At 38.1% G+C, this 18,462-nt stretch overlaps 1 protein-coding gene across 1 annotated transcript in view; it reads left to right on the top strand.

The window, feature by feature from the left end:
- LOC136886553 (organic cation/carnitine transporter 2) overlaps nt 1-18,462 on the top strand; it is a 99,535-nt gene that overhangs the window by 74,518 nt on the left and 6,555 nt on the right. The window contains exon 8 of the mRNA XM_067159367.2: nt 3,701-3,915. Within this exon, the coding sequence (XP_067015468.2) occupies nt 3,701-3,915 (215 nt within the window). The remainder of the gene's footprint in view (nt 1-3,700; nt 3,916-18,462) is intronic.

The following is an 18,462-nucleotide window of genomic DNA, read 5'->3' as shown; positions in this document are numbered from 1 at the left end:
CACAACATTACCAACATCTTGCTTCAATGAAAAACAGTACAGCAAATTTTCAATTCAAGTGAGGCAAAAGTAACTGTGCCAGGCTGAGTGGCACAGAAAGTTGAGGTGCTGGCCTTCTGACCCCAACGTGGCTGGTTCGATCCTGGCTCTTTTAAAAAAATGCTATTTGTTTGGGGCGTCGACCTATAGAGATCTTTTGCCCCTACTTGCACCATGTGAAATGAACCTGCATGTAGTTGGAATGGAAGAAGTGTAGAGTGTTGAATGTGAGGAAAGGAACATTAAGGATGACACAAACACCCAGCCCCCAGGCCAGGGATATTAATCATTTACAATTAAAAACCCCTGACCCAGTCGGAAATCGAACCCGGGTCCTCCGGGTGACAGGCGGACGCATTACCCCCTACACCACGGGGCCAGACTCGATCCTGGCTCAGTCCGGTGGTATTTGAAGGTGCTCAAATACGTCAGCCTCGTGTCAGTAGATTTACTGTCACGTAAAAGAACTCCAGCACCTCGGTGTCTCCGAAAACAGTAAAAGGTCGTTAGTGGGGCGTAAAGCTAATAACATTATTATTAAGAGTAACATAATTAGAGTAAATAATAATAATAATAATAATAATAATAATAATAATAATAATAATAATAATAATAATAATGAGAGTAACATAATTAGCCTCTTATTTCCTGGGTTGTAATTGCCAGATATTTTACAGTTTTAGTAGGAATGTAGTGCATTACTTAACGATAATAGTTTCTTTCTTACCGAGCTCGATAGTTGCAGTCGCTTAAGTGCGGCCAGTATCCAGTATTCGGGAGATAGTAGGTTCGAACCCCACTGTCGGCAGCCCTGAAAATGGTTTTCTGTGGTTTCCCATTTTCACACCAGGCAAATGCTGGGGCTGTACCTTAATTAAGGCCACGGCCGCTTCCTTCCCACTCCTAGCCCTTTCCTGTCCCATCATCGCCATAAGACCTATCTGTGTTGGTGCAACGTAAAGCAACTAGCAAAAAAAAAAAAAAAAGTTTCTTATTATTTCTGTAAGCTATAAAAATGTTACACTGAAAATGTTGGTGCAACACTGAGTTTCAGATACAACCAGCCACCACTGTTGATCATTATCTTAAACTTTATTGTATCTTGCTGATTTCTCACATTTTTTGAATTTGTGCCAACCTTATCACATGTGTTTGCATGTATACAGCACCTTAAAGTAAGCTTTACTCTTGAGTTCTTTCATAAATAAATTGAATATGAAGAAGAGAATAAGAAGTTTTGGAACACATTTTCAAGTATTTAATGAAAAATTGTTATCTGTAGTTGTGTAGAGAACATGGAGATAAGGGACAACTTGGAAGCTGAGAAACTACAAAATAGAACAGAGACAACAAGGCTGAAATTGTGTCGTCATTTCAGAAAGATGGAAGAAGCAAAAATTCCAAGAACAATGCTCAAACAGAAGGTGACCAAGTGGAAAGCCAAGGAGAAGGTGGATACAGGAAAAAGAAAAGAGGAGTTGAGAAAACAGTTGTTGATGTGCTGAGAGATATCAGACAGATGGAAGAATGGACAGAAATGGTGGCCACTGATCATTTACTGTACTTAAAAGGGAGTTGGATAAAGGGAGTGGTAGGAAACAATTTCTGCTTCAAATATCAATTTGAAATATTTCTTTTGTGAGATTTTAATATCATGCTGACACTACAGATTTTACAAATGGCTAGGATTGTGAAGGAAGCAGCTGTAACCTTAATAAGCTACAGTCCAGCGTTTGTCTGTGTGAAAATGAGAAATTAAGAAAACCATCTTCAGGCTTTCCGACAGTAGAGTATGGACCCATCATTTGTCATATTATCTGGCTCCATGGCTAAATGGTTAGCATGCTGGCCTTTGGTCACTGGGGTCCCAGGTTCGATTCCCAGTAGGGTTGGGAATTTTAACCATTATTGGTTAATTTCGCTGGTACGGGGGCTGGGTGTATGTGTTGTCTTCATCATCATTTCATCCTCATCACGACCTGCTGGTCACCTACAGGCGTCAAATTAACCCTCACGGAGTCGCTCACTCATTTGAAACGTTAGTAGTCGCACACCCCAACTATCATTTCACATTACAACCTACATAAAGACGTTTTCTTCCAAAAATATATTTTATTATGTGTAATATAGATTTACAAATGAGACTAATATATGAAAGTCATAAAATGCATATTATTCATCTAAAAAAATCTCAGCATACGAAAATATTGAAATTATTACTCAATTTCTGCATTTCAGTACAAAACAAATCAATGCAAGAATATTTTTGATTTAAACTCAATGTTTCTGTTATCACATTGAAGTAAAGACATATAAGAAAACATCATAACACAAGGTCAGAAACTTAGTCTGTATCACTTTGTGGTTCACCTGAATCTTGGTAACATTTTTCACACACATTTCTTATACGTTTCAGACACATCACTCTACAACAGCAATCACAATACGAGTTAGTCTTTACATCTTTGTTTCTAGGGCATACTGTGCACTGTGATTGTTTCGGAGCTCGTTCTCGGACCTTTGTCGTCTTACTTGATGTCCACAGCGATAAACACCTGCTAGTGTCAGAATACCAATCACACACTTTATTTCAGATTCATCGGTATGGTTAGCATCGCGATCTCTTGAATAATTTCCGGCATTAGTATCTATGTAAATGTTTGTGCAATTAATAATATTTCTGATCATTGCAACATCCGCGAATAGGGAAAAGCACTCAAACACTGACTTAGCACTATTAGCACGGACCTTGACACCAGGGAGATGTAATACTATGTTTTGTTGACGCGTCCTAATGCTCCTTGAAGGGGGATCTTTCTCCCACTTAGTCTGTTTATCTCTAACGTTTCCCTCCTTCATGGTGAACTGAATCATTATCATTCTGTCCGTCATTATCTTCTTCACTATCAGCCTCTGTATCACTGTCTTGGATAAACTCCTGACAATTGTAGCTTTCTTCTGGATCTGACTCATCGAAATCTTCTTCCCAACTTTAATCTTATTCTAAAAGTTCACGTATTCTAGCCTCCTGTTGTTCATAGCAACACATTTTCAGTGAAAACGAGACTTGCACCACTCAAAGCGAGAACTGAGTACTGAGCCGGAAATGTTACGATAGTGGTCATGCAGGGGTATGATGACACCCCACGTGTGAAGAAAGAGCGCTAACGCCTGTCACAGCAATTCTAATTATAAGCACTCGCTCAACACTTCATGGTCAAGGTCACCTAGATAGGTATAAGAGATTACAGCAAGCTAAATGAATTCGATTGCAAGATTTAGCCTAAAAAATTAACATGGGGTGTTACCAACACCCTGCACGACTCTTTGAGGGTCAAAAGACCTGCACCTGGTGAGCCGAACATGTCCTCGGACACTCCCGGCACTGAAAGCCATACACCATTTCATTTTTTTTATTTCTCAAATTTAAGCTTAAAACTACTCAACCTGCACCACATAACCAACTTGATTGTTATATTTTTATATTCAACAAAAAAGACATTTTAAACATTTTCTTATCAAATATAAGGTCATCATTAATTCTTATGTCGGGAATGGTTTCTACTTTTAACATGTTAGTGTTTATTATCTTTTATTGTCTTCATTTGTGAACTTGAGATTCATATAGGCTACCATTTATATGAATGTGTTCATTTTGCAGGGTTATCTCCTCCTTATCATATTACACGCTCATGCTGAATATCAGCTACTTGTCAGGGAATCCATTTCTTAACTTTTTCTATCAGTCCTTGGTTGAGCTACCTGCCTACCTTGTTGGCAAGGCACTCAGTGATCGGTACGGTAGGCGTTGGACTCAGGTGGGAATATTTCTAACGCTTACAGTCGGCTACATCGTTCTCATCTCTATTATCAAAGGTATAGTAACTATCCATCTATAAAATATGTGTTTTGTCTGTACATTGCTCAGAATTGAGAAATATTGGTATTTCTTTATCGTTCATATCCACAGTAAGAAGGAAATGCAATTTTTAATTTTCTTTCATCTCTGTCTGCCTGTATATACTGCATGTACGTGCATCATGAGAAAATGGCTGAACAGAATTTAATTAAAATCAGCATGTAAATTTGGAGAGTAAGGCATTATACTTTAGGCTATAAATAACTTTATTCACACAGAGTGAAATGATAGTTTACGGAAAGATCTAAAATTTAATTCGATTAGTGGTCCTATTGATAAATACTACACACCAAAAGTGGTGAGTGTTCGTCTGCCTTTCCCCTGCTCCTCATCCCCAAGGACTGAGGAGTAATGCAGGGAAAGGAAACAATCCACAGTAGATGGTCGGAAGCAGAGTGAAATCTATCCACAACAGTCAAGATGATCTTCTAAGTCCATGAAGGGTCGGATGAAGTGGAAGCTAATCATCAGAATGTAACAGCTAAGTTCCCATCTTATCTAATTTAGCATGTAGAATAGTGGCTTCACTGCCTTGTACATTAGTGTATATCACATTAGAGTTAAATGCTGGATCGCAGCTCATGTTTGTTTGATTTTGTAGAAGTGACACCACCAGTAGTGTGTATGCTTGTTTCATTATTGATGCTTGCTTGTTGTTTTAAGGGGTCTAACATCGCAGGTCATTGGCCGTGGTTTTTTTTTTTTTTTTCTTTTCTTTTTTTCTTGAGATTTGTTATGGGTAAATAGTATTTGCAGAGTTTTAGTTATCATGTATAGTTCAGTATTTTCATGTTCCTGAGAGATATGTAAGGGCGACTATTAGCACAGTCATCTGTACTTTGGAAGTGGTAGAGACAGGCAGATAATAATTAAGGGGATGTAAGTTTATATGCATGCACATGAATTTCATAATTGCGTGAAGAATCTGCCATCGACTGCAAATCCGTGACTCCTGACAGGGTATTACATGGAGACTGAGGCCTTGCAGACCACGCTTGAGATCGTTCACTTTGTTGTGTCTTCTCAAGTAGTAGTATTTGTCTACTACCCAAAGCAACGTTAGAGGCACCTATAATGTCAGGAGGGTTCAGAATTATTAAAGTTATGGGACATCTATGAGAGAGAGTAAAGAATGAGATCATTAGATATTCCTGGTAGGTGATGAACTGTGGCTTAAGGTGAAATTTATGCAGATTAGTGGGCAATTTGTATGTGAAGAGGGAGGGAATGATTCCTAGAAGTGGTGAACCAGTAAAGGCTGGTACTATCAGTTGAGAGGTCACAGGTAGTAAAATTGGCTGAGCAAACCTAGAACCACACCATAGGATGGAATGCCTTCCATGGCCAATAGACAGATGCTCATGATGATCTTAAAGTCCCATTAAGGAATTAGACTTCACACATCCAAACTACTCTTTGTAGTAGATAATTGTCATGGTCATCAGTAGCACCTTTATTAAGGCTTTTCTTTCTTTTTGTAAATATCTGAAGCCATCTCTTTTCACTTATGACTCAGTTCATTTATAACTGTTAGGTTCTTCAGTCTGCCAAAACTTAACTTTGAGTTAAGTTGTTTCTTTTTCAGGTGTAATACTATTAACATATTGTTTTCTCTTTCAGGTAGTTCATAAATTTATTTACTCAGAGTTAGTTTTGGCAGAGAAAAGAGCCTAATAGTTATAAATCTATTAGGGCTGGCATAACAGAAAGGAATGGAGCTAGGGTCATAATACCCTGATCCATGTTACCTAATAGCATTACAGATGTCACGCAATGGAAGATGTTCTGATGGAGTGGCAGTTTAAGCCCGGTGCCTCAGTGGAGGGGCATTACCCAGCATTTCTTGAACCTATTTTCCTTCCAGGATTTTTAGCATGTTTGTATTTGTGTATATTGTTCTGTGTACTATGGGTTAACCAAGTCTTTGTGTCTATGATGTCATTATTGTGTACATATTGTTCATGAGTTCTGTATTACTGTATAGGTTGTTGGTTCTATAGAGTTTCACATTATGTTTGTGTGTGTGTATTACAGTTTCATATAGCCTGGATATACGGGATACTAATTCATTATATGCGGTGAGCCACTACTTCTATGTGCTAAAAAATTTAGAGATTAATCAGGGCAACCTGTTCGATAAGATGGGGACTTAGCTTAATAGGTTGTTCCAAAACGATGAATTGTTATGAATTTTTAACAATATTTATCTACATTACAAACTTTTCATAATTTATGAGTGTTAATTATTGAGTCATTGATGTAAACTGGGACATGAATTTCCCATTGCTTATGCAAATTCATTTTTTACTTTTCAAGTTCTGGTACTTGTGGTCATCCTTGTTTGTCTAACAGTATTTTGCCTTTTGGTGAATACATTAAGCATTTACCCCCCTACTCTAGGGTTCTCATTTCATAGAATTATGTACCTTTTTCTACTGTCCAGTTATGTGTACGATTTTTAGATAGAAACCACATTTCCGGATATACCACACCCTGATGAGCTAGCGTGGTGCATTTAGGACAGGGTAGGGTGCAATATCGGCAAGGAAAATTGGGAAGTTATCAAAATGAGAAAAATATCATGAAGGAACAATTGCTTGAAGAGTAAGAAAGGAGGAAGAAGGGCTCCCTTTATAATGGGTGCCCTATTGTCACAGGGTCGGAAGAAAATTAAATGTGAAGACCTATAATATTAAAAGGCCATAAAACTGATTAACAATAACATTACATTGACTATTGTTTTTCTGATGTGCTTTGTCTCTTCTGCTGCCACTCATCTCCAATAGATGGGATGGATGGAATTACAGCAGTATCCCAAGTAGAATAGCCTGCCTGAATATTGGTGAGAAGTAGCTGGGGAGTTAGATAATTTTCTTTTCTTAGCATGCCATGCAACTGAAAAACTCCTACTCGATCCACGGTAATCTGTCCCCCAGGCAGCTAATCAACTACGAGAGTAGTTATTGTGCTTAGCCTTAAATAGGCTTTTCTCTCTGGCTGACATAAGCCCCGCAGAGGCTCACAAAAGGTCTGGAATGTGTGTGTCACTTGCCACGTAGCTGGGGATTGCTGGTGCTATTACATAACAAGGGTTTCATGTTGTGACCTGCATATTGTAATCTACGGGTAATTGGCATTCAAGAATTGCCGATTTTGTATCTTTCCTCTCAATTCATACTGTTTGGGTGTTTCTTAATTCTGATGGCCTCTCAGGATTTTTCTTTGTTTATCTTTCATGGATGTCCTCAAATTATTATTATTATTATTATTATTATTATTATTATTATTATTATTATTATTATTATTATTATTATTATGAAATTGTTCAAATTGGGAGATATCCCTAAGGCAAAAGAAGAGCAATGAAATTAAACAAAACATAAATTACTTAACAACAAACAATTATATAAAAACAAGATATCAGAAGAAATTATATCTAAACAAGAAATGTTATGATAAAGAAAGCTATAATAAATAACAAATATTTATGGAAACAAGAAACAAAAATTTGTGACATTAAAAAGTTGAAATGAAATGAAATGAAATGTCGTATGGCTTTCAGTGCCAGGATATCCCAGGAAGGGTTCGGCTCGCCAGGTGCAGGTCTTTCTATTTGACTTCCGTAGGTGACCTGCGCATCGTGATGAGGATGAAATGATGATGAAGACAACACATACACCCAGCCCCCATGCCATTGGAAGTAACCAATTAAGGTTAAAATTCCCGACCCAGCCGGGAATCGAACCCGGGACCCTTTGAACCGAAGGCCAGTACGCTGACCGTTCAGCCAACGAGTCGGACATTAAAAAGTTACTTATGAACAATATAACTGAACAATAACAACCAAATGCATAATCATGGGATTTTTACAGAAAATACATTAAAATATTACCTTACAAGTAGCGTAACAAATTTACAATGTAGTCACTCAGGAATTCACTCAAAATTTACAAAATATAACACAACAAATTATTCCATTCCATTACATATTACAATGCAACCACATAGAAATTCACAGATAACTTAAATACTTCCAATACATTACGATTTACAGTAGATTTGCTATTTGCTTTATGTCACACCGACACAGATAGGTCTTATGGCGACAATGGGACAGGAAAGGCTCAGGAATGGGAAGGAAGCAGCCATGGCCTTAATTTAGGTACAGCCCCAGCATTCGCCTGGTGTGAAAATGGGAAACCACGCAAAACCATCTTCAGGGCTGCCGACAGTGGGGTTCGAACCCATTATCTCCCGATTACTGGATACTGCCCGCACTTAAGCGACTGCGACTCGGTCAGTAGATTTGCGAGAGAATTGAAATGATAGCTGGAAACACAACATCCAGGAAGAGTAATTCAAGAAAACCAACAAGATAAGGCTGGGTAGAAAGAGGATTGAAGTCACTCGTAGAGTACTTTCTGATAGAGAAAAGGAAAGAGCTACTAGATGTCATTTTAATGCTAGGAGCAGAATTTGATAGTGACCACTGGGTAATGGCTTCAAAGTTAAGGACTGGGAAAATGGCAGTAATAAAGGAGCTTAGAGAAAGAAGAATTACAATGCAGAAACTGAAAGGGGAGGGGAATAAACACACTTATTTGGAAAAGCCCAAGATCAGAAATGGGAGACAGGGAAGAAGAATACAAATTATAATTTTCAGTTTGTCAAAAACAATAAATGTGTTACATTTTATATTTTGGTTATATTTTAGTGTTAAAATTTCATGTTTTTGTCAGGCTGAAAAAAATATAAGTTGTATTAAATGAGTCAACACTGAAAAAGAATGACTTCCTTCTTAACAAAACAGAAGAAGAATGGAAAGATTTTAAGGAAGTCTCTGTAGGAACATTTTTAGAGATCTGTGAAAGGCTTAGCAAGAAGAAGAAAGCAAGAGAAACACAATGTTGGAATAAAAAAACAAGAAATGAAGTGAGAGAAAAGAAGAAATGTTGGAAGGTGTGGCATAAAGATAGGCATGAGAAAAAGGAGAAGTATAATGAAACCAAAAGGATGTGACAGAAAGTAGTGAAGGAAGAGAAATACAAAGAGTGGACTAAGTTTTCACAGGAACTGGAAGAGGAGTCAAATCAGGGTAATAAGAAATTTGTTGAAATTCATTATTCTTCTCCCACCAAGCACTTTTCAACATCATACACACAGCTACATCCATTGGTTGTATTAGATGCGTTGCGTTAGGAAACAGAACAACCAAGATAATACTGTTTTCCTCACAAAACTTGCTCAGGTGCAAGGACATGTGCGGTTTATGTCCATCTACTGAAAACAAAATTGGGAGGGTAATCTCCTCCTTCAGAAACCAAGGATGAAACATATTTATAGCATACCGATACTCAAAAAATGTTTTGCATGTCATCCAATCATTGCTTGATCTTCCAATGGCCTAATCCTCAGGGATACTTGCAGAAATATCTGAAGGTATCCTTTCACATGCATATGGTATCATCGGTGGTGCAATTTTACCCTCTGCACTTGCATTTAAGACTACAGTTAGACATTTCTTTTCATCTGTGTTCACAAGACTGTACACATTTCATTTGCCCATTGGAAAAAGCCCTTTAGAGCCTTTGGGGTTCAGGAAGAATGCTGCCTCATCAGCATTGAAATTTCTCTTCGGGTGGTTGAAAATGGACTCGCACTTTGCACTAATTAAAAACTGAAAGACTTAGGTAAACCTATTTTGAAGCTGTTCTTTGGTTACCTTTGCTTGAGAAATTGTTAAATTTTGGGAAGTTTGTATACTTAATTCCTGGTGTCTCTCCATGAATGCTGTGTACCAGGATTTGCTAGGCTTACCATCAGTAAAAGGATTGTCATGCTTTAATTCATACATTAATCATTGCATGCTCACTAAGAGTTTGCTAGGCTTACCATCAGTAAAAGGATTGTCATGCTTTAAGTCATACATTAATCATTGCATGCTCACTAAGAATTTCTTTTTTTGTTATTGGAATAGCAGCTTTTCCCATTTTCTCTATCCAGTCACTCAGCATGTGTTCTTCTTCTTCATTTTTCTTCTGAAGGGCATATGTTCACTCTTGCAATTTTTGTAAATGTTCATCAAAGTTGCTCATGGATCTCCAAATCTAGTATATAACTTCTGTGGCATATGGTGTGCCCTTCTTAATTGCTTTGATGGCATTTTGCATTGACTCCGAGGAATATTTAAAAAGAGATCCTTTCCCCCTAGCAGTCATGATAAGATAGGTATAGGACTCTGAAAACAATAATAAAAGCAATGTTTAGCTCAGAGGATAACCTGCAACTTGAACTTACCTTCCACAATTTATGGTAACTGAGATATAACATTACTTTATCAGAAATGTATAAAGATAATGCACTTAAACATATATGTAGCTCAATTTGATATTGTTTAAATAACTCTTTTTATTTTGACTGAAGATAAATAAATCAAAATGAGCCATAACCTCTATCCTAAGAGTGTGCTTCTTAAACTATGTTATGATTTATAGGCCTACATAGACTGCTACTTATCATTAATGTAATATTCCATCACCTGTAGGTGTCCCTTTTCCTCTTACAATATAACTGACCAATTAGTGATCAAAATTAACTATATTATTCACCATAATTTGCCATCACTTTGAAGTACCTACCATATACACATTCAGGCTGCCATGTCAACTACTAGACCCATGGGGTTTTAAGGACGGGTTGAGAAGACGGCCATACCCTGCCAACTACTAGTCCACTAGTGATGTTATGGACCAATAAATGACACTAACAATATATTTCTCCATTCCAAGTTATAATTTCTGAATAAGCTAATTTTACCCTTCCCAAACAGTACCAGCATATTTGGTAAAAATAAATCAAATGACCAAGGTAAAACAAAACCCTGCCAAGTAACATACATGTATTATTACCTCCTCGTTAACAGTAACTTAAAGCAGATGCCATTTTTACATCTTAAGTTCATACAGCTATTTCTAAAACCTGTTTGGAAATTGTAGAAGGTACTATTTTATTTCACTTTATGTCATATACTGCACTCTGAAATCATAGTAAGGAATTATTAATTGAAATTAAAATTTCCCTTACAAGCTGAAGAATAATCAGTAGCATAGCCAAGATTTGAGTTTGGGGGAGGGGGGGGGGGGGGCAGTATGGTAGTTCTTCTTCCAGAATTTTATTTTGGTGGATGTCCAAACTTGCAGAGAGGTGGTATGGAATACCTAATAAGGAAAGGAGTGTCCTCGGCTTCTAGCAAAACTGGTGGATTTGTGCAGATTCCAAAAGCTAATAGAAATATATATTACATATAAAATGTTTAATAAAAGAATTTTTTTTTAACTCATGGGGTGTCTGGACTCCATGGACACATCTCCCACCACGGAGCTTTTGCCATTATAACACCTGTTTAAAGGGCCACCTATCCAAGCTGGCATTTGAACCTGCAAACTTAGACTCAGAAGGACAGCAACTCAACCAACCAAGCCACATGAAAAAGAGATATTTATACCGATTGTTATAAGTAGATATAGTTATTTTTACAAAAGTTTTATGAGGAGCATTATTTTGCAATTGTCCTACATGCACGAGACCGAACGGAAGAACTAGCTGGAAGCTAAGGAGCCTTGCTGGGATGTCACTTCCTTTTGTTTACTTTTAGGTCTCATTATTTTAGAATTCGACTTAAGGCACTGGCCTTGAGTCTCCCATAATCGAAATATCTATAACCTAAAAGGTAGTAACCTTCATGGGATGTAATAGCAAAGTGGTTCCTTTTTTTAAGAAGTCAAATAAAATTAAGATTCTATTTCATCACAAAGAAGAATGATATTATTAATTTTATGATCAGTTTCAAGAATGTAACCAGTTTATGTTAACAGTACAGGAGTTATGATTTTGTTTGTTGGATATAATTACATTGTAACAATCAAAAACATCAATATATATTGAAGATCCATACCCGTACTCAGTAGGAGCAGCTTTCTTTTCATATCCCCCTCCCAAGGAAAAGCCGTATCCACGCTACTTGCCTGGACTTACTCCCCACCTACTAAAATTATTTTTGGGTACACCACTGCATCCACACGCCATTTAAGGTACAAGGTAAGCCCGAAGAATGGTTGGATACTCAAAATACACCACCCTAAATGATGCAGTTATGGTTCAAAAGTACTAAAGAAAAGTAAACAAGCTTAGGGTTCGTGGGATTTTAAATCTTATAAGCATTAGCGACAGGATCTACGGTTTTGACTAGAACCTGATTCAATAGAACGTGACTTCCCATTTCAAAAATTTTGCATGCATCGACTGCAATTCAATCCTCGGCCATCTTGATGAGAAGATAGAACCATTGGAACCAAGCTATCACACCCGCCAATTACAAAATAATTACCTGCACTTTTGATGGTGCTATTTGAGGTTCCAATCAGTCCCCTGGCATTTGACAAACAGACAAGCCTACCTATAGAACTTTTGCATGCATCTGTGATCATGTCTTGCTACTACAAGCTAGTGCTGCTGTTAGAATAAAATACATTCTCATAGCTTACTGAGGATTGGCTTCTTTATGACAAAACGATCCATCCTCAAAAAAGTCACTAATATGGCAAAAATGAGTAACTCGCAATCCTGTCACAGTCTTCCCAACACTGCAACTTAAATATCGCGTGTCTCTCAACCACAGTACAACCCAACAATCGCAACCACGCTGTGCCAGGTTCCCTTGGACCTTATCATTTCCAGGAACCAAGGTACGAAAGCTGGCACGATGTTGTAAGCTTGCAACTGCTTCTCGCCTTGGCCCCCATTATCTCGGTGGTCAGGTTATGGCCCCCTACAGAGTAATCCTGTTATAATTTCCCTTCTCCTCATCTCTTGACAACTGTGAACATGCGGTTATATTCCCAATACTAAGGCCTCTACAGGGGAATATCCCCGCGCAACACAATCCCAAGTGCTTTCCTTCCATTCAGGCTCCTCCAAGTAGTACACACATGGAGAACTGTGTACTGTATGGCCCTGCTAAACCTTGCTAGTAGATTCTTTGCTGCTAAGTTAATTTTAATATTTCAGTGTGTGTTATTAATTTGTTCATACTGTACGTAAAACAACGGCTGATCTTTTTTGGGCGGGACGAACCCCCTGCCACACCTCCCCCTGGCTACGCCACTGGAAGAATTGGTTTAAAATCTGTAAGTGCCATCTACTGGTCCACTGTCATCTACTGGTCTCATTACCTTATATATTCCTAAAGAACAGACAACTGACCTACAAAATGAGAGTAAATGTAATGGATGAACAAGATAATTTGATTACTGAAGCTCCTATCATCAAGAGAAGATGTAAAATGTACTTTCAGAGTCTACGGAATGTAGTGTGGGACCTACACAAATCAAATGAGGACTCTGATACCCTGGTAGATGATCCACATAATGATGATGATATCACTCTGTCAAAAGTAAAAGCACTGAAGGAGATGAGAAATGGGTAACCACTAGGAGTGGATGAAATAAGTAAAGAAATGATCTGAGCTGCTTGGAATTTGGCAATATATTGGGTAGGTAGGGTGTTTAAAGCAGCCTGGAGATAAAGGAAAATCCCAGAAGATTGGTAAAAGAGAATTATTGTTGCCATATTTAAGAAAGAAAACTGGAGGGATTGTGGAAACTATAGAGGAATTACCCTGACTCTGCATGTAATGAATGTCTTTGAATGAATTCTAAAAAATGATTAAGGCCATTGGTGTAACCTCAACTGGAAGAGAAACAGCATGCATTTAGGGGTGGAAGATCAACATTGATACTGATTTTTGAAATATAACAGGTTGTGTAAAAAGACTGAGAATGCAACAAAGATCAAATTCTGACCTTCATTAACTTGGAGAAAGCATATGTTTGTAATCTCAGGATTTGGTTTGCCTCGTAGAAGAAAAAAGGTCCTAAATTGAAAATTGATCCAGATATGAGATATGTTCAGCAAATGCACCTGTCAAGTTCAGACTGAAGTAAGAGAGACAGAAGAATTTGAAGTTAGACTGGGACTGAGACAAGACTACTCCTATTCATTATTATGTTGATCCTCAATTAAAAAGAGGACTGGCGCAAGAGCACTAATCGCTTCTCCACGCAAGGTCTCTTTTTGTTCGGCCGGGTGATTCCACACCTCTACTATTTCACCCCGCCGATCCCAAACACGCATAACGGCCTGACACCTAGTTGGAAGTCGGCCTCCCACCATGTATACCTGTGTCATCGAAGAAGTCAGCCTTGCTCTCTCCAACGACGACATCCAGACTGCCCTCCGCGGGACCGGCGTCCATAGCGCCTCACGGCTCTATGATGGCCCCGACCCATCTCCCGATGTACTTCTGTATTTTGCCTTTGAAGACGACCGCAATCGCCTACAAGCAACCGGAGCGCTCCTCCATGGCTACCGATACCGAGCGACCTCTACTCCATCATATATATTAGCCCAGCTGCCAGAAGATGAACCTACTACGCCTGTTACAACTGCTTCGCCCGTCGTAACCTCACCCCCTCCTCCATCGCCACCGTTGTTCCCTAGTCATACCAACCCTGTTACCACCACAACTACTACCACCACCGTCACCACCACCACTGCATCCACCTCCCCAACCCACCCTACCACCACTACAACTCTATCCCATCCTTTACCCCTTATGATGTCTACACTCCCTAACCCTCTCACCACTGATCAACCAAGACCTCAGTGTATAACCTCCCAGCCACCTGCCGAGCGAACAAACACTGGGACTTCAACAAACATGGCCAATTCACCATCACCACCACCGTCGCCCAACCGTACTCATAACTACAGCTGTGTTGCTTGCGGGGTGGACCCAAGTATTCCTACTGACATCATCGCTACTCACCTCCGTCAGCAAGGACTGCCCGTACAACGAGCACTTCGGATACACAACGCTGATGGTCCAACGTTTTTAGTTCGCCTCCACCTGCCGACGCCCGAAGACGTGAACCAACTCATCACTCATGGGATCAAGCTATATGACCGTCACCATCGTGTGGAACCCTCCCGTTCGCCTCCCCAACCTTCGACCCGATTTACCTTTCCTCGTCGCCGACCCCGGCCGGACCCTCCTCCTGTTTACCCATCTCCACCAGTTTGTCCTCCCCTTCCTCCGACTGGTTTCATCCCCCCAACAATCCCAACGTTTGAACTCCTTCGACTTCTCCTCACTTCACTTAATCACATGACAGCCAGCCTTCATCTCTTTACCTTGCACCTTTACCCCAGCACTTCCTTCTACACTTCATCTCTCCCCCTTGCACACCCCCTTATCCCTCACACCCTTTCGTAAATCATATATGTTTTATGTATCATGTACTTATGACTTAAATAAAGCAATTGTGTAATACCCAGGCATAGGCACAATTCCTCTCCCATCTCCTAACTCTCCACATCCTTTACCCACCTCCTTCTTCCATCACATCTCCCCAACCCGCCCGCATCTCTTGGCCAGAGAGAGGGCGACACCCTCTAGGTGGCCCGCCCCACCCCTTCAGGGTGGGGAATGAAAGCATTTGAGCAGCAGCAGCAAGAGCACTAAAAGCCTGTTTATTTCCTGATGTTATTGTGCTGTTAAAGGAAAGGGAAGAGGGAGTTCAAGAATAAACAAGTGACTGAAGAACGGGTAATGAAAATGAAAGAGGAAAAGAACAAAACTCTTGTTCTTACACGAGGATCAAGGAATGGAAATGGTGGTATAACAGACCAGGTAGAACCACTAGTGGTAGTAAGAACATTTCAGTGTTCTATCAGAAGATGAAGGAATGACACAGGAGATAAGCAGAAGAGTGTAGTCAACTGGAAGTTTTTACCAGAAACCGAGATGATTATGGAGTAAGGAAGTGCCAACACAATGCAAGGAAACCAGGTAGAAGAACTGTTTTCTATCAATCTTGACATATGGTACTGAAACTTGGGTAACGACCAAAGCAGAGGAAAGTAAAATCCAGGCAAGTGATATGAAATTCCTAAGAACTACGCTGGCCAAGACAAGACCGAATGAAAGTATGGTAATATTAGAAACACTAAGTATAGGCAGAGTGAGTGAAGAGAGTAAATTGATTGAGACTGAGGTGGTAAAGGCATGTGAAAATGGCAGAAATGAGGATCCCACAGTCAGTGCTTGAACTGGAGGTTAGAAGAAAGAGATCTAGAAGTAAACCCAAGAAACAATGAAGAGAACAAATTAAAGAAGACCTAAAGAAGAAAGTGGCTAACTTTCAAGATGTCTTTGATGAAGGATGGTGGAAAGACAAGCAGAGATGGAGTTCAATGATCCAAAATCCAATCCAAGATCAAATTGGACAAAGAGAATGATGACACGATGATGATGATGATGATTGTAAATACATTATCATCACAAAGAAATTTATGCAAAATTGACAGGATGTTTGAGTCTTTTCTTGAGGCAACTTACATTGTTGGGAAAAGGCTCTAAGACAACTGCAAGTAATATACAGTCGAACCTGCCCTTACGGACACCCTTATTCAGCGGACACCTCCCTATACGGACAATTTTCCTCAGAACCGATTTTATTTTACATAAGACAAGTGTTAAATTGGCCTCATTTAAGCAGACACCTCGAACTCCAGACAGCGGACATCGTAATTTGTCCGGTCCACTTGACTTGAGCGGACACTTCACACACGTTGCTGGACAATTTATTACGCCGGATCACATGTCATCCTTTCTTTTAAAACCATTCTTCAGACATAAGGAAACGCCTTTGGAATGTTTGTACTATTTCTCGAGCAAGGGGAGAGAAGGTACATCGCAATGCAGTTCTACCTTGTGGTGTACAGACCTATTCCAAGAATTCTAATTGCCCAGAAATGCTGCTAGAAACTGATGACTCACAACTTACCTGGAGATTTTCTTCCCTTCTTGCATCATTCTATTCATAACTCGGATTGTCGCTGATAAGGTCGAGCTCAGGTAGTCAACTTGAGAAGGAAAAGACAGTACAGGCGCTAGTTAGTGAGACAGAAATACCATAGCATTTCATTTGTCTGTTAAACATGAGTAACAATGGATTACTTCACGGAGCTGTAATGTTTGTAAATGATGTAAAATCACTTACAATAACTCTCTATAATATATTAACACAGAAATTGCTTAGAATAATAAAAATAAAGATATGTATGTTTATATTTAAGGTGGATGTTCTTTGCCATTAAAAGGTCCGATTTTTACAAACTTGTTTTAGCGGACACCTCTTGTAACAGACATTTTTCCTTGGAACTGACAGTGTCCGCAGAAGGGAGGTTCGACTGTATTACAATTATCATTTCCCCAATTTATGAAATAATATTTACCATAATTAATTTTTTGCGACCTACCTTTCATTTTACACATGATCCACCCAGTATGTTGCAGGGCTTTTCTAGCTGACTGTTCAACTCACCCTATGCTAGCTAATTTGTACAAGTATTGTATATGATGCATAATAGTGTTATTGTCCAGCTTCATGGCTAAATGGACAGCATGCTGGCCTTTGGTCACAGGGGTCCTGGGTTTGATTCCCAGCAGGGTCGGGAATTGTAACCATAATTGGTTAATTCCCCTGGCATGGGGACTGGGTGTATATGCCATCTTCATCATCATTTCATCCTCATCATGATGCACAGGTCACCTACGGGTGTCAAAACAAAAGACCTGCACTAGGCCTCTCCGCAGGCCACATGCTGCTGCTATTATTATTATTATTATTATTATTATTATTATTATTATTATTATTATTATTATTATTATTATTATTATTATTATTATTATTATTATTATTATTATTATTATTATTATTATTATTATTATTATTATTATTATTATTATTATTATTATTATTATTATTATTATTATTATTATTATTATTATTATTATTATTATTATTATTATTATTATTATTATTATTATTATTATTATTATTATTATTATTATTATTATTATTATTATTATTATTATTATTATTATTATTATTATTATTATTATTATTATTATTATTATTATTATTATTATTATTATTATTATTATTATTATTATTATTATTATTATTATTATTATTATTATTATTATTATTATTATTATTATTATTATTATTATTATTATTATTATTATTATTATTATTATTATTATTATTATTATTATTATTATTATTATTATTATTATTATTATTATTATTATTATTATTATTATTATTATTATTATTATTATTATTATTATTATTATTATTATATAATTCGCTGGGGCCATCAAGGACCACGTTAAGTCTTGTTGCATTTGACACTGAACTTGGCCTTCTTTAGAGACCAAATTTCCCTCATTCTTTGTGAGTGGGCCTCTGTCCAAGGGGCACTGTGTCTTCTCTTCGGTTGCTTGTCTTCTTCTTCTTATTATTATAATGTTATCTTACTTTTAGCTTTCAGTGTCTCCCCACACGTATTTTTACTGAAATGTGTAACTCTGGAGC

This window comes from Anabrus simplex, chromosome 1, assembly GCF_040414725.1.
Source record: "Anabrus simplex isolate iqAnaSimp1 chromosome 1, ASM4041472v1, whole genome shotgun sequence".
NCBI lineage: Eukaryota > Metazoa > Arthropoda > Insecta > Orthoptera > Tettigoniidae > Anabrus > Anabrus simplex.
This window is presented reverse-complemented; position numbering and strand designations above follow the sequence as displayed.